Consider the following 20511-nt stretch of genomic DNA (forward strand, 5'->3'; position numbering starts at 1 on the left):
CAGACTGGTCTCAAACTCCAGACCTCAGGTGATCTGCCTGCCTGGGCCTCCCAAAGTGCTGGGATTACAGGCGTGAGCCACTGCATTCTGTCACCATCTTTCTAAAACACACATGACTTTCTCTGTCCCAAAAATGTCTCGGTGGGCTTCTTGCTGCCCGTGGGGCCAAATCCCAGCTTCCACGTGGCCCCCCGTGTCCGTGGACTGCACTCCCTCTCTAAACCCATCTCTTGCCCAAGGCCAGGACTGGCCCTGGCTCAGATCCAGTCGAAGAGACTTGTCTCGGGGTTCTTTTCTGACCGCGTTTCCTTCTCTGGCCCCTCTGGGCGCCCTGAGCACGCTCACTGACATCATTTGGCGGCCTGTCACCCGCGTGGCTGGGGCACCTGCAGAAAGTGCTGTCGCTGAGAGGTGCCCGTGTGGGTCACCGCTGCGCCAGGGAGGGAAGAGGACGAGGTCGCCCCTGGGAGGCAGAAGGGGAGCCAGGAGCCAGTCCTGGAAGCCAAGGAGTGAGAGTGAATGGTGTTTCGCTGCGTCAGCGTGGCCCGACTGCCCTTGGGAGGAGGAGCCCAGGGCCCAGGGCGGCGCGGGCCACCCTCGCCTCCCACCAAAGGCGCTGAGCACGCAAGCCCGCCGACCCAGCGGGGTTAGCCGGGCCCCGGCCCGGCCGCCGCCCTCCGCAGGCGCTCCTACTCTCCCGGCTTCTGCAGTCCGAGCGGAAGGGGCGGGAACGCCGGCGACTGCCGAGGAACGAAGCACAAGCTCGGCTTCCCTGGGCAGCTGGCGGCCTCCTTCCTCTCGACGCAGACGCGCTGCCCAGGAGAGGGCGGGCCCGGCGGGTCGCGGGGCGGGGCCGGGGTCCAAACTCGGGCCCGCCTCCGCCTCCGCCAGCGCTGGTGAGCCGCCGAGTGCTAGGCACCGGGCTGTTTTGGGGGCTCCAGGTGAGCGTGGGCACAGAGGGATCAGGGAGACCGTCCTCGAGGTGGGGCCGTCGGCCTGATCGCGGGTCCATCTGTCCTGCCGTCCGCCCACATCCACCTCCGCAGAATGGGAGAACAAAGGGAGGGGGCGGTTCTGGGGCCCCCTAGGGAATCCAGGGTCCCAGGTACCCAGCCCCGGCCACTGACACTTTGGGTTTCTCCCCGAGTCAGAGGCGCCGCCCTAGAGATCCTGGGCCGGTGCCGGGCGCAGCTGCCTCTCCACATTTGCCTGTCCGTCTTTGTGTCTGTTTCTGTGTCTGTCTGGCTGTCTCAGGGTTTGCCTTCGCTTCCAGAACTAAGCCACCCAGACACCCACATCCCGAAAACCCCAACCTCCTCCCATGGCAGGTAAGTGCGCGCAAGGCCAGGGGTCTCCGTTATCCCCCCACGGACTTGGGAGCCGGGTGCGAACACATCCTCCCGGAATGTGCTCGGACTGGCTGGGTGGGGCCCCTCCCTTCCTTCCGGGGAACCTCCACCATGCTCCCCTGCCCCATCTTTCTCTGCCTCTTCCCACCACATTTCCCCCGAGCCTCGGGGCCCATGGGCTGTGGAATAAGGCGATGAGGCCTCGGAGCCCTTTCTAATCTATCCTGCCCTCACCACTTTACAGGCTACTTGCCCCCCAAAGGCTACGCCCCTTCGCCCCCACCTCCCTACCCTGTGACCACTGGGTACCCAGAGCCGGCACTACATCCTGGGCCCGGGCAGGCGCCAGTGCCCGCCCAGGTACCTGCCCCAGCTCCCGGCTTCGCCCTCTTCCCCTCGCCCGGCCCCGTGGCCTCGGGATCTGCTGCCCCCTTCTTGCCAGTGCCAGGGGTGCCTTCTGGCCTCGAATTCCTGGTGCAGGTGAGTGGGAGGGAGCGAGGGAGGGAAGGAGGATGACTGGGAGGGGACCTGGGCGTCCAGATGGGCCGGCTGATGTGCGCATCGCCCTTCTCTCCCAGATTGATCAGATTTTGATTCATCAGAAGGCTGAGCGAGTGGAAAGTAAGTGGAAGGAGTAGGAGGTTGGACCTCGTGATGGTGGCCGGGATGGTGGGCTCCTGGGCGCGCGAGGCTCTGTAAGTCTCCCCGTGTCACCCCTGGCAGCGTTCCTAGGCTGGGAGACCTGTAACCGGTATGAACTGAGCTCTGGAGCCGGGCAGCCCCTGGGTCAGGCGGCCGAGGAGAGCAACTGCTGCGCCCGTCTGTGCTGTGGCGCCCGCCGGCCGCTGCGTGTTCGCCTGGCGGACTCCGGGGACCGCGAGGTGCTGCGTTTGCTCCGCCCGCTGCACTGTGGCTGCAGCTGCTGCCCCTGTGGCCTCCAGGAGGTGGGCGGGAGGGATGGGGCCCGGAGGGCGGGCCTTGGTGGGGCGGGCCAGTGATGAGATCCGCCTAAGATAAGACCTGGCTCAGGTGGGAGTGGGCAGGAGGGGATGGGAGGTTGAGTGAGAGGGCCAAGTAGACAGATGATAGAGCTGGATGATAGAGACCCTGCCTCAGCAGTGATCCTGTCTGCTTCCCACTCCAGATGGAAGTCCAGGCTCCACCAGGCACCACTATCGGCCACGTGGTACAGACCTGGCATCCCTTCCTCCCCAAGTTCTCCATCCAGGATGCGGATCGCCAGACAGTCTTGCGAGTGGTGGGGCCCTGCTGGACCTGTGGCTGTGGCACAGACACCAACTTTGAGGTATCAGGGATACCTAGACATTCTTGGGACCTTCATAAACCAAGATGACACCTCCATGAGGCAGGATGGTTAACACTAAGGTCAAGACCCTGAGCTCATCAATCCAAATCCACTGTGACTCCTACCACATTTCCAGCATTCCTCCATTTGGAAATAGGATGGCCCTGTGCTATAAAAATCCCCCTTTTAGCCGGGCGCGGTGGCTCACGCCTATAATCCCAGCACTTTGGGAGGCTGAGGCGGGTGGATCACGAGGTCAAGAGATCGAGACCATCCTGGTCAACATGGTGAAACCCCGTCTCTACTAAAAATACAAAACATTAGCTGGGCATGGTGGCATGTGCCTGTAATCCCAGCTACTCAGGAGGCTGAGGCAGGAGAATTGCCTGAACCCAGGAGGCGGAGGTTGCGGTGAGCCAAGATCGTGCCATTGCACTCCAGCCTGGGTAACAAGAGCAAAACTCCGTCTCAAAAAAAAAAAAAAAAAAAAATCCCCCTTTTATAAGCATAACAGGGAGGATTTCATCTTAAGGAGCAATGCTGATTATTACACATGGCCCTGAGATGGGTGGAAAAAAAATCTATCGCCAGCCTGAATTTAGGGTGAAGGATGATTAAGTCTGCGTGGGCTGGGCCCATGTGGCTGCTGTGTATGAGTTCGTGAGCCCAGGCCCTGGAGCAAGCACGATTTTTTTTTTTTTTTTTTTTTTTAGACAGAGTTTCATTCTTGTTGCCCAGGCTGGAGTACAATGGGGCAATATTGGCTCACTGCAACCTCCGTTTCCTGGGTTCAAGTGATTCTCCTGCCTCAGCCTCCTAAGTAGCTGGAATTACAGGCACCTGCTACCATGCCCAACTAATTTTTGTATTTTTAGTAGAGACGGGGTTTTCACCATGTTGGCCAGGCTGGTGTCAAACTCCTGACCTCAGGTGACCCACCCACCTCGGCCTCCCAAAGTGCTAGGATTACAGGCATGAGCCACGACGCCCAGCCACAAGCACAATTTTAACATGTTAACATCCTGTGGCTGGCCCTTCCATTCTGAAATCCAGGTCTGTCCTTCTCATTATGCATCCCTGTCACCAATCTGGAACTGGAGATCCCAAGTGGTGAGAATTTTAGACTGAGGCCTTGGGAAGCACCTTGGATTCTAGAAGACAGAGGCACTCCACAGACCCTTGAGTTCTTTTTTTTTTTTTGAGATGGAGTCTTGCTCTGTCACCCAGGCTAGAGTGCAGTGGCACAATCTCGGCTCACTGCAATCTCCGGCTCCCAGGTTGAAGCAATTCTCCTGCCTCAACCTCCCAAGTAGCTGGGATTATAGGTGTGCACCACCATGCCTGGCTAATTTTTTTTTTTTTTTTTTTTTTTTTTTTTAGTAGAGACAGGGCTTCACCATGCTGGCCAGGCTGGTCTCGAACTCCTGACCTCGTGATCTGCCCGTCTCTGCCTCTCAAAGTGCTGGAATTACAGGCATGAGCCACTGTGCCTGACCTGACCCTTGATTTCTTTAAAGGATACTTCCTTGTGCAGGTAAGGGAGAAACAACAGGTATAATCTTGTAGACTTTCCAACGCTTCTAATGAGGTACCTGTCTAAGGCTACTTTGAAAAAATGAGTCACCTTGGTAGCCAAAGGGAGATTCTGTGATGGGAACCAGTTGGGAATAAGAACTAATAACTGCGTGATCTCTGGGTGGGAATTTATAGGCTGTAGGGTTCTCATAGGGCCAGTGTCCCTTTCACATAATTATAAACGGTCCATACTTGCGGCTGTACCCTTAGGACCATGGCAGGAAATGCCCCAGAGCTATAGGACAGTGCGGGAAGGGGATGGCAATGACACAAAAGGAAATAACTCCAGTTGTAATCACTGGAGAATGAGCACCGGAAAAGGACCAAGAAGTCAAGGGCAGTAACTACCCACATCGGCAGGGCCTGTTGCTGTGTGGCTCAGAGAAGCCAGTGGAAATTGTGGTCCTCAAAGGCTACTGACTGCTGCCCCTCCCCACAGTAGAGAGGCATGTATCCCCCTAGATGAGGCTCTCATGCAGTGCTGGACAAGGCCCTCCCCTACTTTACAGATTAGAGAGAAGGCACTCTTTGGGATAGACACAGCCTTCTAGGAGCCTTCTTGGCTGGTGAAGTACAGCCAGGATTCAGGTAGCTTTCCTTGCCCTTTTGGCCAGGGTACTTTGTGCAGGACACAGACTGTGCCAATTGTGGGTGGCAGGGGCATTGGGAACCAAAGCAGTTAGCAAACAGCTACACCCTCATGGGGTTGGATGAGATCATGCTTCCATTTCTCCCACCGCTGATACTCAGTTAGGTCATGCATCACCTTTGGATAGCAGCAGATCTGAGTCTGAATCCTGATTTTGGTTAGAGACTTACAGCGTAATCTAGAGTGCCTCAGTTTCCCCAGCTGTCATACTTGGTGACGGGAACCAGTTGGGAAAGCGATCACTGGGTGACCTCTAGAAGGGAAGATTCACTGAGTGTAGAGCCTGCAAATTCATTCATGCGACTGTGGGAGTGAGACCGGAGGCAGGTGAGACTGGCTGCCTACTCCTCAGTTGGCTTATTCCTCCCTCCCCGCTGACAGGTGAAGACACGGGATGAATCCCGCAGTGTGGGCCGCATCAGCAAGCAGTGGGGGGGCCTGGTCCGAGAAGCCCTCACGGATGCAGATGACTTTGGCCTACAGTTCCCACTGGACTTGGATGTGAGGGTGAAGGCTGTGCTGCTGGGAGCCACATTCCTCATTGTGAGTTGGCTGCCCCTGCCCCCGCCTCCTGCCTGTCCTTTGCTGTCACTTGAAGCTTTATGCATTTCCTGGCCTCTTGCTAGGGGAAGGTCAGGGATAGATGTTGGAGGGGGTTCGAGGTTCCAGAGCTGGCCCATCACAGCCGAGCTGGGCTGGCCCTGCTGGATCGCCTGTTGACAGTGGCTTCCTCTTAGGACTACATGTTCTTCGAGAAGCGAGGAGGCGCTGGGCCCTCTGCCGTCACCAGTTAGAGGCCACCATGGTGTGAGGAGACCATCGCCTCAGCCAGAACTCCAGATGGTCGCCTGCCCTGGCCCTCCTCTGGGCAGCCCCTTTCCTCCATGTACACTGCAGGGGACAGAAGGTGGCCCCCATCCCTACCCTACTCCCTGGCCTCCTGCCCCTGTGGTCCCCAAGGAGGGGCAGCCCTTCTCCTGCTACCTTCTACCACTGTCCCAGCAGTCCCTCAGCACACAGGCATAACAGCTGTCAAACTTTCCCTACGTACTTCCTCCCACCCCCTTTCAGGGCCTCTGCTCCAAAGGAGGCCTCTGGAACCCAGGACTCTGGGGTTTTATAAGAGGGCTGGGGTGGGGAAGGGCAAGCTGCACCAAAGACGGTGGATATAGCCACCCCCACCCCTGCATCTGCTCAGCCAATTAGTTCAGCCTCAGACCTTGGCACTCAATGGGGTCTCCACCTCCCCAACAGTAGCTGCAGGGGACCCCAGTGCCAACTTCCTCACCCACTAGGGCCCTGCCCTCAGCTGGTGCTTGCTGCGTTTCCTGTGCCTTATTTAACCGCCTTTCCTTCCCTTGCCCTAAGAAAAAGGCTGCATCTTTATATGTTACATTCATATAAACTTTGTAACTTTTTGGACATTGGAAGATGTATGTAATAGGGGAGGGCAGAAGGAGTTGGTGCCAGGAAAAACAAAGGGGAATGTGAGGGCTGGGGCAGGGGCTGGTCTGTCTCATGATCCATAGTACCAGCATCAAATGTCCTTGAACGCAAAGAGCAGTTGTCATCACCCACCATGGCCCTGGACCAAACGAAGAGAGTTTGGGCCTCATACCCCAAGTCAATATGGCGGCTTCCATCATCCAAGATGGCTGCCCCGCAGTCTAGTGCAGTAGCTGACGGCAGTTCAGGATGGCTGTTCGCATGGTCCAGTGTGGCCCCTTGATCATCCTCTCTAGCGAGTAGAAGCTTCCTCTGAATACAATGTATAGCAGTTTTTTCCTCCAAGTTGTCCTCTTGTTTGAGAATGTAGTGGGCAGGCTAGATCCTTCTTGGCCCAGCCAAAGGAGCTTCAGCCTTCAGAGGCCAAGGAGCATGGGAGGGAGGAGACATTTCCCAGTGCCCAACCCTGGGCTCCTCCCCCACGTGCCTATAGCAGGTGGGACCTCCCCAGGTGGAAAGTCTACCCCCGTCAGGACCTTTTTCTGGTTCTGCTTGGTCCCACGTGGCCAGGCCCTCCGGGGCCTAGGCTTTTCATGCTGGTGTCCATGCCCACAGAAGCGAGCTCAGGGCCTGGCCAGGACGTAGCGACTGGCAGCTGAGAGGTCCCACTGGTAATGCTCTAGGATGCGCCGGCAGTCAGCCCTGGACCGGCTACTCAAGTGGAAGAGCTGGTCTACCTGTGGAAGCAGGAGGGTGGGCTGCAGCTGACTGCCAGGTGGCAGGGGCAGGAGAGAAGGGACCCCGAGAGAAGGGGCTGGCTTTTTTCTTAAGACTCAGTTTCAGTCTTGTCTGCCAGGGTGGGGTGCAATGGTGCGATCTGGACTCACTGCAACCTCCACCTCCCAGGTTCAAGCAACCCTCCTGCCTCAGCCTCCTGAGTAGCTGGCATTACAGGCAACCAGCTAATTTTTTATATTTTCAGTAGAGACAGGGTTTCACCCATACTGGCCAGGCTCATCTTGAAATCCTGACTCAGGTGATCCGCCTGCCTAGGCCTCCCAAAGTGCTGGGATAACAAGCATGAGCCACCATGCCTGGCCAGGGCTGGCTTTACCTTGAGGTTCTGGATGGCTGAAACCACATCTCCCCTGGTGGCTCCCAGTGCTGCCTGGCACTCCTGGTGGGTGACTCCATGCACACTCAGTTCCACCTGGGACAGACAAAGCCTCACTCAGGCCCCTGCCCCTGCCTGTAGCCCCTTCTGGACACCAGGCCATTTCAGTGAGACCTCACCTCCATAATCTTCCTCTGCAACTCAGGATCAGGCAAGAGGCCTCCAGAGAGGACAGTGGCTTTGCTAGCTCCAGGCGCTCCCATGGGGTGATTGTGTGGGGGTTTTCTTTTGGGCCAGGGAAGCCGCTCCCTAGGGGGCTGGCTGGGCTGAGGAGAGCTGGAGGATAAAGGTGGGCGTGGAGGCAGGCCTGGGGGTCCCTGGCGTACAGCTCTGGCTTGTCGAATTTCAGGGGGGCTTGAACCACCCCCTGTGGGGCGAGGACCCAGGGACAGAACTGACTCCAGACTCCTGGAAATGCCTGCACAGTTGAGAAAGAAACAACTTGATCTCGGCTTGCGGCAGCCTCCGCCTCCCGGGCTCAAGTGATCCTCCCACCTCAGCCTCCTGAGTAGCTGGGTCCACAGGTGCCTGCCACCACACCTGGCTAATTTTTGTATTTTTGTAGAGACAGGGTTTCGCCATGTTGCCCAGGCTAATCTCAAACTCCTGGACTCAAGCCATCTGCCCACCTTGGCCTCCCAAAGTGCTGGGATTACAGGCATGAGCTGCCGCGCCCTGCCCACTCTCTGTCTTCATCTATGCTGGGCTGGATGGTTTCGCAAGCATTTGCAGATGAGCTAGCCAGCCCTGTCCTTGGGTGGTTCATGTGGCAGGTAGGACAATAGGACAGAGGTGCAAATGGACACCAAGGCCTAGGCGGAGGGCCCAGAGTGTGGAGGTGTTCTTCAGTAGGAAAAGCAAGAGGGCTTCCTATCTTTGAAGATTTCAGTCCACCTAGGATGCCAGCAGACAGAATTCAGAGGAAGGAAATAATAGATGCAAAGGCACGGATTCAGGGCAGGGGGTCAGAATTTGAAGGGCTGGTTTGATCTCCTTAGAGACCCCAGAGTCCCACCACACCCACCTTTCATCCTCTCAAGGGGCACATTTCTTCTCTGGCCCCGTGCTGGAGGCACATCCCAAAGATTTGCCTTCTTTCTGTCTCTGTCGGAGAGAGATCCAGTTCTTCCTCCACACCAACCCTCCCCATCCCACAGATCAATATCCCTTCTACCCACCAAAAAAACTCACGGGGGAACCCAGGAGACTCAGGGCCCAGGGAGGAGACTGCAGCTTCACTCTGGTCCTGTCCCCAAGCTTCCCTTCCAGAGAAGTCCCTAGACTTTGTCAGTTCTCCTAGCCCACCCCTGTCCCCCACCCTTTCAGGTCCTTACCCATCTATGCTTCCTGGGTGTTGATCTCCCCGGGCAGGGGTGCCTCTGTGGACTGGACGGGTGGCTGGCAAGCCCCCTGAATCTGCCAGAGTCACTGCGGAGGCTGGGAAGCTGCCCACTTTGAAGGTACGACCATTCTGGCCCTTCCAGATTGTGGAGTCAGGGCTGTGGAAAGAGGAGCTGGTAAATAGGGTGGAAACAGGGGCAGGAGTTAGGGCTGGGCCCTGGCCCACATTCAGCTCACTAGGCTATGTGCCTTGGAGCTGTGTCTGCCTGGAGGAAGGGAAGCCTTTTCCCTAATGCGATAGGGCTGTATGGGCCAGCAGGGAGGCCAGGGCCATGCTGGAGCATTCAGGGCCCAGTGGGGAGAGGAGAAGAGACAGAAGATCAGGGTTCAAGGAGCTGGAGAAAAGCAGAGATGGGATCGGGAATCAGGAAGGTTGGGAGGGTATCCTCCTGGGGATGCTTGGGAGGCATGGGGCTGTCACCTGCCCTCGATGACTGTGATGGGGTCACCAGGCTCCATCCTCAGGGCGCCTGGCTCTGTGACATCCCTCACACAGCATCCTTCTGAAGGCCAGGCCTGTGGAGACAAGAGGAAAGGGTGGCTGGGCTTGTGGCCTGAGTCAGAAAGGTAATCATGGGAGCAGGAATAAAGGAGCCCCGCTCTGTATGTCGCCTGTTCTAGGCCCAGGGTGGGAATCTCCCTGTCCCCCAGTTGTAATTCAGTGAGGGAGGCAGACCTGTATCCCATGACAAACAGGTTAGGGCTCAGGGAGCAAGAGAGGAGGGCCCTGGCTCTACCTAGGGGCACTGATAGGAGCATCACCCCCTACTCTGCTTTCACTCCACATCCAGGCCCGTCAGATTCCCCCCAAGACCCTCTGGGAAATTTCCACTCCTCTGCAGCCCCACTGCCTCTACCCTCATCCAGACCTCCTCATCTTTCTCTGCTTCACAGCCACTGTTGCCTACCTGGTCTCCCATCCTCATCATCAGGCCTCTAATCCATTCCTGCACCACCCAGAGTGTTGTAATCCGCAGAGCGGCTTGTCACTGCCCTGTTCAGTAGGCTTCCATGGCTCCCAAATGCCTTCAGAGTAAAGACTAAACTTTAGCAGTAGAGTGTAGCAACTTAGGGAAAGGCTCTGAAGTCAAATCGACAGGCTCAAATCCCAACTCCTCCATGTATTGTGTGACTTTAGACAAGTCACTTAAACACTCAGTGCCTCAACTGCCCATCAGTAACATGGAGATAATAATTACCTCATCCAGGCCGGGCACAGTGGCTCACGCCTGTAATCCCAACACTTTGGGAGGCTGGGGTGGGTGGATCATTTGAGGTCAGGAGTTCGAGACCAGCCTGGCTAACATGGTGAAACCCCATCTCTACTAAAAATACAAAAATTAGCTGGGTGTGGTGGCGGGTGCCTGTAGTCCCAGCTACTCAGGAGGCTGAAGCAGGAAAATCGCTTGAACCCAGGAGGGGGAGGTGGCAGTGAGCTGAGATCCCACAACTGCACTTCAGCTAGGGTGACAAAGTGAGACTCTGTCTCAGTAGTAATAACCTCATCCAGTGGTTGACGGAACTAAATGAGTGAATCTGCATAGCGCCCATGTAGAGCAGACAGTGCAGCGTCCCAGACAGGTCAATTGCTCTACACGTTAGCTTAACACACCTTGCAAAGCCCTCCATGACACAGCTCCTGCTCACTCTGTGGCCTCATTACTTCTATTTCCCCCTCTCATGCGGAACGTTTCTCTTTCTCTGCCTGTCAACACCCACTGCAACTGACTGCTGTCTCCTCTATGACCCTTTTCTGGCCCAGACACAGACCCCAGCCTTTCAGCCTCCATCTGTATAGTCTCAAGCTGCCTCCCCAGAATTCTGAGCTCCCTGCAGGTAGGGACTGCATCTGTTTTGCTCAGAGCTGAGTCCCAGGGCCCAGCACGGGCATCTGGATACGTCAGTCTTTGCATGGCACTCTGGAAGGGCGAATGGAGGGAAGAGAGACTGTGTATCTGGTGAGGGAGGGGGTCCCCACCTCTTGCAGCAGTTCTTCCAGGTGGGTAAAGCTAGGCCGGTCAGCAGGGTGGGGGGCCCAGCAGCGCAAGGCGAGGGAGTAGAGGGTCCTGGAGCAGAGGGGAGGCCTAGGCAGCCGGGCTCTGTCCTCCAGCCGCTGCAGGATGAGGTACGGTGGGACCCCAGCCCAGGGTTCCTCGCCCCCGGAGAACATCTCCCACAGCGTCACCCCAAACATCCACATGTCTGAGGCAGACGAGAAGGCTCCGTGGCGCAGGCTCTCTGGGGCACACCTGCAGAAGGAAGTGGAGCTGAAGGGGGCCGGACACGTGCTCCTTGGCGCTCATCTTCCACGGAGCACCCCAGAATACTTCCATCGTCCACAGAAGTCCCTTTTTCCAAGCAGGATAACCCTTCTTGTCCCAGCCTGCCTCAGAAGCCCGGCCCCCTCCGATCTCCCTCGGCTGCTGCCCTCCCCATCCGCCCTGCTGGCAGCCCGACCGCCCCCGCGGCCAGTGCTCACCAGGCATAGGGGATGGGGCGGGGCCCGCCCATGACGTAGCGGCCCCGGGCGCCACTCAGAGGCCGCACCAGCCCGAAGTCTGCCACCTTGATGGTGCGCGCCGACGCCAGCAGCAGGTTGCGCGTAGCGAGGTCTCGGTGCACCAGCCCGCGGGCCCCCAGGTAGGCCATGGCCCCGGCCAGCTGTCGCAGGAAGAGGAAGAGCAGGGCCACAGGCAGTGGGGGTGTCGGGGCCGGGGCCGTTAGGCGCGCGTGCAGGGAGCCCAGTGGCGCCAGCTCCATCACCTGCGGGAGGGAGCACCGTGCCGCGTCAGCCGGACCCACAGGACTCTGGCCGCCCGCGCTCGTGCCGCACGGCTCTCGGGGAAGCAGCGGCTGGACCTGCTCACCATCTGCAGAGGCTGGCCCAGTACCAGGCCGTGCAGACGCAGCACGTGCGGGTGCTCCAAGTTCATCATGACCGATACCTCTCGCAGGAAGTCCCCCAGCTCTGTGCCCACCGGGCCTTCAGGACCTACCCGGAGGGACTTGACAGCCACTGGGACCTGGAGGTGGGGGGAAGCGCCTTCAGGCATTGTGGGCATGAAGAACAGAGGGGGCAGCTGGGCTGGATGACGCAGGCTCCCCGGACACTCACACTCTTGCCGCTGGGGAGTGTCCACAGCCCTCGGTGCACCACCCCAAAGCAGCCAGAGCCCAGCAGCTCCCTTCTGCACACAGCACCCTCTGGGATCAGACACTTGAGTCCGCCCTCTGGCTCAGGGAGGTGCGGTGGGCCCTGCGAGGGCAGGGTGGGCTCCTTGTGCTCAGGGGCAAAACCTCCAAGGATCTGAAACAGGGGTGGGAAATGTAGAGCCCTGCATACCCTCCCTGCCCCTCAAGCCCCCGCATTCCCAGGCCCAGGCTGCCCTACCCATAACACACACCTTGTAGACCCAGTTCTTAGACTTAGGCCCAGATCGTAGCCTCTTTAGAGCTTCCGACAGTCTGCGCTGGGCTGTGGGAGGTCAGAATCAGGGCTGGGGTGGAGGTGGGGGTGGGGAACAGTGCAGAGAGATTTACAGGGAAGAAAAGGGCTGGGAGATGGTTGTGGTGGGGGGAGGCAGCTGATAGGCTGTAGACAGAGAGAACAGGGCCTGGGGCAGGGGTTGCTCACCAGGCCGACCCATGCCAATGCTGTCCAGGTCCTCAGGCTTGACAAAGTCAAAGTGCTCTGGCCGAGTGACATTAAGCTCCTCAAGGATGGGCCAGTAAAACTGGGCCAGCTGGATGTCCCGGAGCAGCTTTAGTAGCCACAGGGAGCCAGCCTCAGGAAGCATGTCTGGAGGAGGAGTCCCTAAGGATGGCAGCACTCTCCTTCAGCTGTTCTCAGGCCTACCCAGGGTAGGCCCTAGAGAGACCGGGTTTCCAGTTCCACCTGCAAGTCATCAGAAACACTCAGGTACAGAGGTAAGGACACAGCAGAGACAGCCAGGATTCCTGCCACTCACACACACAAACCCCAGGTAGAATGTTCCTCATGCCCACAGCATCCGGGTACTCTGTCCCCTCACGGCTGAGTAACCTGTCCTGCTCACACCTGCAATTTTAGTACACTGCCTGCTCCCACTACAGACTCCAGGTATATTCCCCTCCTGACTCGGCGATAGCATGGCACATCACACACCCAGATATACTGCTCTTTTAGATCTGAGCTACACAGTGGCACATACACACCTGAGACACTCACTCACACACACCTGAGACACCTCCCTTCCTCCAACATGAGACGTGTTTGCCAACCACACACATGGAGATGCCCAGATATGCCAACCACACTGTACCTCCGACATGTAGGTAGAGCATGTACACACATGAAGGTACATTGCCTCCCACACACGGCCACACACACACATACCAAGACCTACAGATATGCTGCAAAACACGCCCGAGACTACAGATACATGTCCGCTTAATGCTGAGGCATTCCAGCATGCAGCCACAAAACGCCCAGGCTGACTACCACACACGGTGCACATCCATGTCCTTCCATGAGATGTTACTTGTACATCTGTGTCACATGCGTGGGACGCAGCAGTTCACAGCCTCCAAACACCTAGATACACCACCCCACTTGGCTAAAACATGAAGGTCCACGTGAACACAACACACAAGACTTTGAGGTAGAGCGGGCACACATACCTGAGCTATGGGGGCATAGGGCTCCCTCAAGCCAAAAGAGGTCCAGGGTAATGCCTCTCCTCCACTGGAGGCAGCCACATTTGAAATCAAATCAGGCATGGTGATGGCCGCTAGGCTTAGGTGCTGCCTGCAGGGGCACTGAGGCTATCAGGTACACAGTCTCACACCCACCTGAGCTCAGCCCCAGGTACAGATCCCTGGCTGTACCTGGGTGGGGGTGGGGAACAGTGCAGAGAGCAGCTTTAGTAGCCACAGGGAGCCAGCCTCAGGAAGCATGTCTGGAGGAGGAGTCCCTAAGGATGGCAGCACTCTCCTTCAGCTGTTCTCAGGCCTACCCAGGGTAGGCCCTAGAGAGACCGGGCCCTAGAGCAGCCTGAATCACTCTGCCTAACTTGGCTTCAAGGTAACTCCACCAACCTTTATTAAATAAGGCTCAGGGCCTCTGGTTACTGGCAGCCTGCTCTCACACTTTCCCTAACACACACCTGGAGTCCTCCCTTCCCCTACGGTATAAGCAAGGAGGAAGAAGAGGACCAAGGCTGGGGCTAGTTAGAAACGCGCAGGTGGGCTCAGAACCTGGTGCCAGCAGGGGTTGGTTGGGGAAGGCGAAAGCCCAGGACCCTGGGTACAAGGCCCTGCGCGCCTGGTGGGAAGCGAGGAGCGTGGGAGAAGGGAGACAGGAGGAAGCACGGCTTCGGGAGGGAAGGACGCGGCAGAAGGGGACAGGCCCAGCACCCCACAGACTCGCCTTCAGAGATGGCGATTCCTCCGCCCGAGCCAGCCGCGGCCCCCTGCTCGGTGCCGAGCCTCACCTGGCCAAGGCGGAAGCGGCGACTGCGGAACCTCCCAGGCTGCCTGGGCTGAAGAAGGCGGGACAGGGGTAAATCCTGCGGAGGGCGGGGACCTGGCGGCTGGCCCAGGGCTGCCGAGGGCCGCACCCCGAGTTCCCTGGTGGGGCAAGGTGACGGTTGCGAGGGCGGCTGGCGGCCCCTCCCTCCTCCAGGCCAGATCACTCGGAAGGTGAGAAGCCCCCTTTCCTTGTCCTCTGCTCGCCTTCCTTCGTGTCTTTCCACCCTTATCCCAAGAACTTCCCACCCCTCCCCAGACTTTGCTCCTCTGTCTCTGTCCCCCATGCCCTCTCTTGCCAAATCCTTCGCCTCTCAACCGGGACCCCACCCCTTAAGTGAATAAGCGCCCGATAGGGCTGTCATGTCCAGGCGCGGGGAATAAAGGCTAAACAGGACATAGTTCCTGCCCTCTAGCAGGGGGTGCAGAACTTCCTAGCACTCTTTGCTTAATGAAGCCTGGAATGGGGCCAGGGCAGAGAGATGTTGATGTTGGTACAGAGAATGAGCCCCAGCCTAGAAAGAGTCTACAGTGGAAGCTCCTGTTGATCACGGGCAGCATTCCATGCCTCAGGGCACACTTTCCCATCACTGACACGCCTGGGCTTCATTCCAGCATAACGCCTGCCCTCCGTGTAAATTCTGCAGAACCCAGAGACCTGCACACTGCTACCTGACCTGTGCCCAATGGGACTCAGTCCAGGACCTTCAAGAAGGCCCCAGGGAGGAGCATTTCTCCCACTTTCCTCTGGGGTCCCAGAGAGGAAGCTGCCAGTCTTAGGACATCTAGTCTGCCCCCTGTCCCAAGGAAGGATGCATGAACATAGCAGCTGCTGTCCAAGGGTCTCTTGGAGGGGAAGACCCTCCCGGTCTCGGTAAACATGTGGGATGTTGGATCCCACCTGCCACCACAGCGTTTCCCAGCCTCGGCTCTTCTTCTTCCTCCTTGCTTATGATGTGGGGGAAGGGAGGGGTCCAGGTGTGTGTAAGGGAACTTGTGAGGGGGCAGCCGGTACCCAGGGGCCTGGAGCCTTATTTAACAAAGGTTGGTGGAGTTGCCTTGAAGCCAAGTTAGATACAGTGATTCAGGCTGCCGCCAGGGATCTGTGCCCAGGGCCAATCCCTATGTGGATCCTAGGTGGGATAGGAAAATCTTCATAATGCTGTTTTATGGTATTTTCTTGCAGTTTCTTTTGCCCTCCAACTGGGACCACTCATCACACTATAATTGTTTCTGCTCATTGGTGATCCCTGATATAGGTTCTGACTCCACAGGGTAAAGGCTGGGCTAATTTTATTGCCCAGCTAATTTTTTTGGTATTTTTAGTATAGATGGAGTTTCGCCATGTTAGCCAGGCAGCCAGGCTGGTCTTGAACTCCTGACCTCAGTTGATCCACCTGCCGAGGCAGGCCTCCCAAAGTGCTGGGATTACAGGTGTGAGCCCCCAGGCCTGGCCTAGAAGCCTTTTTATTTCTCCCTTCCTCCCTATTTCTTACTTTTTTTTTTTTGTGAGACAGAGTCTTTCTCGGTCACCCAGGCTAGAGTTCAGTGACTCGATCTTGGCTGTCTGCACCCTCTACCTCCCAAGTTCAAGCGATTCTCCTGCCTCAGCCTCCCAAGTAGCTGGGACTACAAGTGTCTGCCACCACACCCAGCTAATTTTTTTTTTTTTGTATTTTTAGTACAGATGAGGTTTCACCATCTTGGCCAGGTCGGTCTTGAACTCCTGACCTCAAATGATCCACCCACCTCAGCCTCCCAAAGTGCTAGGATTACAGGCGTGAGCCACCGCGCCTGGCCTATTTCTTACTTTTGGACTTAAGTTTCTCTCATCCCCACCTTTGTCCATAAAGAGGATGGGATGTGGGGGAAGCACAGCCTGGCCACCCTAATGGCCATTAGGGAGCACCTCCTCCAGGCTGGGATGCAGCACCCATTAACACTTAAACCTGGAGACACAGATGGGGCACTGCCCACTCCAGCTGTGCTTCCCTAACCTCTGCCCTGCCCTGTGGGCTCTGCATCTGGGAATGATAACCACATTCACAGCAGCAGGGTCAGTTCTTCCCCCACAGGGGAAGATAAGCAGAGAGGGTACTGAGCTGCCTGACTGCCCCTCACCGCCTTGAAGGGGGGTGGGATGGGAGACTCACAGGTTGAGTGAGGCCAATTCCTGTGCAGAGGCCTTTCCATGCCAATGAGGTACCACATTAGTACCTCCTTAGCTTCCCCCTCCCTGCTCTGATCCTGACAGCACTGAGCTCTACCACTTCCACCTCCCCCAGGCCAGGCTCTCAACGGGAAATTTCTCAGCGTCTTGGCTCCCTCTCCCCTGAACCTCTGCATGACTGTTCTCTCTGCTGGGAAAAGTCCTCCCAGTCTGGCCTACTCTTGTCTCACCTGCTAAGTGAGACACCTATCCTTGGCCGGGTGCGGTGCCTCACGCCTGTAATCCGAGCACTTTGGGAGGTCGAGGTGGGCGGATCATCTGAGGTCAGAAGTTCAAGACTAGCCTGGCCAACATGGCAAAACCCTGTCTCTACTAAAAATTCAAAAAGTAGCCAGGCATGGTGGCAGGTGCCTGTAATCCCAGCTACTTAGGAGGCTGAGGCAGGAGAATCACTTGCACCTGGGAGGTGGAGGTTGCAGTGAGCTGAGAGCGTGAGATTGTGGCCACTGCAATTCAGCCTGGGCGACAGAGTGAGACTTTGTGCCCCCCTCAAAAAAAAAGACACCCATCCCTGACTGGTTTGTGCCTTCCTCTGCACCCCAAGACCCCCACGCCTTCCCGTCATTGCACTCATCACTCTGTAGAATGTGTCAGTAACTTGTCTCCCCTGCTAGACTCTTAGCTGCAGGTAGACAAGGAATTCATCTTTCCTGGGCAACTATGTCTCCCATGTTCTGTCTCTCGCCTGACTTATGTGCTAAGTGCTCAGCAACGTTTGCTGAACGAATGGGTGAGACGGAGTCATCTGAATCGGGTGAAGCAAAGGAGAGGTTTGAAATTAAGAGCTCCAGGCCAGGCACGGTGGCTCACACCTGTAATCCCAGCACTTTGGAAGGCCAAGTCAGGTGGATCACGAAGTCAGGAGTTCGAGATCATCCTGGCCAACGTGGTGAAACCCCATCTCTACTAGAAATGCCAAAAAAAAAAAAATTCAGCCAGGCATGGTGGTGGGCACCTGTAATCCCAGCTACTCAGGAGGCTGAGGCAGGAGAATCACCTGAACCTGGGAGGGGAGGTTGCAGTGTGCCAAGATCGAGCCACTACACTCCAGCCTGGTGACAGAGCGAGACTCCATCTCAAAAAAAAAAGACTGAATCTGAACAAGTTACTCCACATTTCTATCTGTTTCCTCATCTACAAGATATGTCTATTAGGAGTATCTACCTTATGGGGTTATTGGAGAAGTAACCGTGTCCACCTGTGTGGTAGCCAGCCTCCCACGTGGCTGCTGCTGCAGCTCCCCTCCTGGTATTCCTACCGTAGTACAGACCCTTCCCACAATGAATGGCGCTCATCAGTGTAATCAATGGGATCCCCAGAAGGGATAGTGTGTGACTTCTGAGACAAGTCATATAAAGCAGCATGGCTTCTGCCTGGCTCTCTTGATCACTCCCTCTGGGGAAAGCCAGCCACCATGTCAAGAGGACATTCAAGGCTGGGCACGGTGGCTCACGCCTGTAATTCCAGCACCCTGGGAGATCAACAAGGGCAGATCACTTGAGGTTGGGAGTTTGAGACCAGCTTGGCCAACATGGTGAAACTCCATCTCTACTAAAAATACAAAAATTAGCCATATGTGATGGCAGGTACCTGTAATCCCAGCCACTTTGTGGCTAAGACAGGAGAATTGCCTTAGCTCCAAAGTTGAACCCCGGACGTACAAGGTCAGGGGTTCAAGACCAGCCTGGCCAACATGGTGAAATCCTGCCTCTACTAAAGATATAAAAAATTAGCCGAGCGTGGTGGCACACGCCTTTAATTCCAGCTACTTGGGAGGCTGAGGCAGGAGAATCACTTGAACCCAGGAGGCAGAGGTTGCAGTGAGCCAAGATCACGCCACTGCATTCCAGAGGTGTTCAGAAAAACCAGCCCTGCAGACCATACTCCAGTGGGTTCGCTTTATGTGCATAGAAGGAAACACAGGCCTGGCACTGTGGCTCATGCCTGTAATCCCAAAATTTTGGGAGGCCGAGGTGGACGGATCGCTTGAGCTCAGGAGTTCAAGGCCAGACTGGGCAGCATACCGAGATATTCTCTATAAAAAATTGCAAAATAGCTGGGTGTGGTGACAAGTGCCTATAGTCCCAGCTACTTGGGAGGCTGAGGTAGGAGGATTGCTTGAGCCGGGGAGGCCGAGGCTGCAGTGAGCTGTGATTACACCCAAGATCAAGCCACTGCACTCCAGCCTGGGCTACAGAGTGAGGCCCTGTCTCAATAAATAAATAAATAAAAATAAAATGCTTGAGACTGTGTCCCACCTATATTGGCACTCATTCAGCATTAGCTGTTATAATCTCTTGCTTAAAGACAAGCCCAGCCAGGCACAGTGGTTCATGCCTGTAATCCCAGCACTTTGGGAGGCCAAGGCTGGCAGATCACCTGAAGTCAGGAGTTCGAGACTAGCCTGGCCAAAATGGCACAAGTCTGTCTCTACTAAAAATATAAAAATCAGCCGAGTCTGGTGGTGTGCACCTGCAGTCCCAGCTACTCGTGAGGCGGAGGCAGGAGAATCATTTGAACCTGTGAGGTGGAGGTGACAGTGAGCTGAGATCATGCCATTGTACTCCAGCCTGGGCAACAGAGCGAGACTCTGTCTCAAAAAAAAGAAATAAAGAAAAAGTCCAGGCTCGGTGGCTTACGCCTGTAATCTCAGCACTTTGGACTTTGGGAGGCCGAGCGAGGCAGATCACGAGGTAAAGGGATTGAGATCATCCTGGCCAACGTGGTGAAACCCTGTTTCTACTAAAAATACAAAAATTGGCTGGGCATGGTGGTACCTGCCTGTAGTCCCAGCTACTCAGGAGGCTGAGGCAGGAGAATCACTTGAACCCAGGAGGCAGAGGTTGTAGTGAGCCAAGATCACACCATTGCACTCCAGCCTGGGCGACAGAGCGAAGACTCTGTCTCAAAAAAAAAAAAAAAAAAAAAAAGACATGCCCTAGCTCTTCCTTGACTGCAGACTACAGACCTGGCCTCTATTTTCCCTGACATTCAAGGCTCTCCATCAGCAGCTCCTACTTGTTCTATCTGCTCCTCAGCCAGAGCTGTCCAAAGGTAGCCCTACCTGGAATCTCTACTTGAATGCCCCCGGGTATCTCAGATTCCCCATATTCAAGTTCACCTTCCTTCCTGAGCCTGTCACCCCTCTTGTGACCTCTGTGGAGCTTCATGGCAGCGCCAACTGTATCCTGAACATTCTCTTCCTTCTTCTCTTCCCTCCATTCCCACATGTGTACTTCTCATCAGTAGCAAATGATCTACCTGTGTAATACTTCCTGGAATCTGGCCCCCACGTGTCCCTGTGGCTTTCTTTCTCAGCACTGCCCACCCAACGCGCCCCCCACAGCCATACTGAATCACCTGTAGCTGCCCAAACACTTCCTGCTTTTTCATCTCTCGTTGCCCAGACTTGTCCTTATACCTGGGATGCCGTTCTCTTTTCGCTCAGACACAACCTCTTCTGAAAATCCTCTGAGCCCCTGGGGGTGTCCCTTCTCTAGACATCCCTCAACTGTGTCACATCAAGGTGGTGGCATTTCTTTACCCATCTTCCCTCCAGACTATGCGCTGCCCTATGAGCCTACCACCAATGGTTTTTTGGTGTTTTTGGGACAGTCTTGCTCCATCACCCAGGCTGGAGTGCAGTGGTACAATCTCAGCCCACTGTAACCTCTGCCTCCCAGGTTCAAGCAGTTCTCCTGCCTCCACCTCCCGAGTAGCTGGGATTACAGGCGCATGCCACCACACCTGGCTAATTTTTGTATTCTTAGAGGCGGGGTTTCACCATGTTGGTGAGGCTGATGTCAAACTCTTGACCTCAGGTGATACATCTGCCTTGGGCTCCCAAAGTGCTGGGATTACAGGCATGAGCCACTG

At 56.2% G+C, this 20511-nt stretch overlaps 2 protein-coding genes across 10 annotated transcripts; one reads left to right on the forward strand and one right to left on the reverse strand.

The window, feature by feature from the left end:
• Positions 1–802: 802 nt before the first annotated feature.
• On the forward strand, positions 803–6306 carry PLSCR3 (phospholipid scramblase 3). Of its 6 annotated transcripts, none has more exons than XM_032280496.1 (8): positions 803–941; positions 1148–1328; positions 1594–1829; positions 1928–1970; positions 2073–2293; positions 2494–2655; positions 5261–5422; positions 5617–6306. In XM_032280496.1, exons 2-8 carry the CDS (start codon positions 1322–1324, stop codon positions 5671–5673), a joined length of 888 nt encoding a protein of 295 aa, XP_032136387.1. In that variant the 5' UTR covers positions 803–941; positions 1148–1321; the 3' UTR covers positions 5674–6306. The 6 variants fall into 6 exon arrangements, with proteins under 6 accessions (XP_032136387.1, XP_032136386.1, XP_032136392.1 ...); XM_032280495.1 differs by having other exon boundaries at positions 1152–1328; XM_032280501.1 differs by having other exon boundaries at positions 1152–1328; positions 2073–2230.
• TNK1 (tyrosine kinase non receptor 1) lies at positions 6263–15099 on the reverse strand. 4 transcript variants are annotated; one of them, XM_032280489.1, is made up of 13 exons: positions 14372–15090; positions 12535–12795; positions 12305–12375; positions 12016–12207; positions 11768–11923; positions 11380–11663; positions 10879–11149; positions 9322–9416; positions 8834–9013; positions 8524–8603; positions 7619–7917; positions 7440–7535; positions 6263–7062 (listed from the first exon to the last, which is right to left on the reverse strand). In XM_032280489.1, exons 2-13 carry the CDS (start codon positions 12695–12697, stop codon positions 6949–6951), a joined length of 2001 nt encoding a protein of 666 aa, XP_032136380.1. In that variant the 5' UTR covers positions 12698–12795; positions 14372–15090; the 3' UTR covers positions 6263–6948. The 4 variants fall into 4 exon arrangements, with proteins under 4 accessions (XP_032136380.1, XP_032136381.1, XP_032136382.1 ...); XM_032280490.1 differs by having other exon boundaries at positions 8834–8998; positions 14372–15087; XM_032280491.1 differs by lacking the exon at positions 7619–7917 and having other exon boundaries at positions 6294–7062; positions 14372–15099.
• Between the last annotated feature and the right edge of the window lie 5412 nt (positions 15100–20511).

This window comes from Sapajus apella, unplaced genomic scaffold, assembly GCF_009761245.1.
Source record: "Sapajus apella isolate SASKATOON/1434 unplaced genomic scaffold, GSC_monkey_1.0 scaffold12, whole genome shotgun sequence".
Classification (NCBI taxonomy): domain Eukaryota; kingdom Metazoa; phylum Chordata; class Mammalia; order Primates; family Cebidae; genus Sapajus; species Sapajus apella.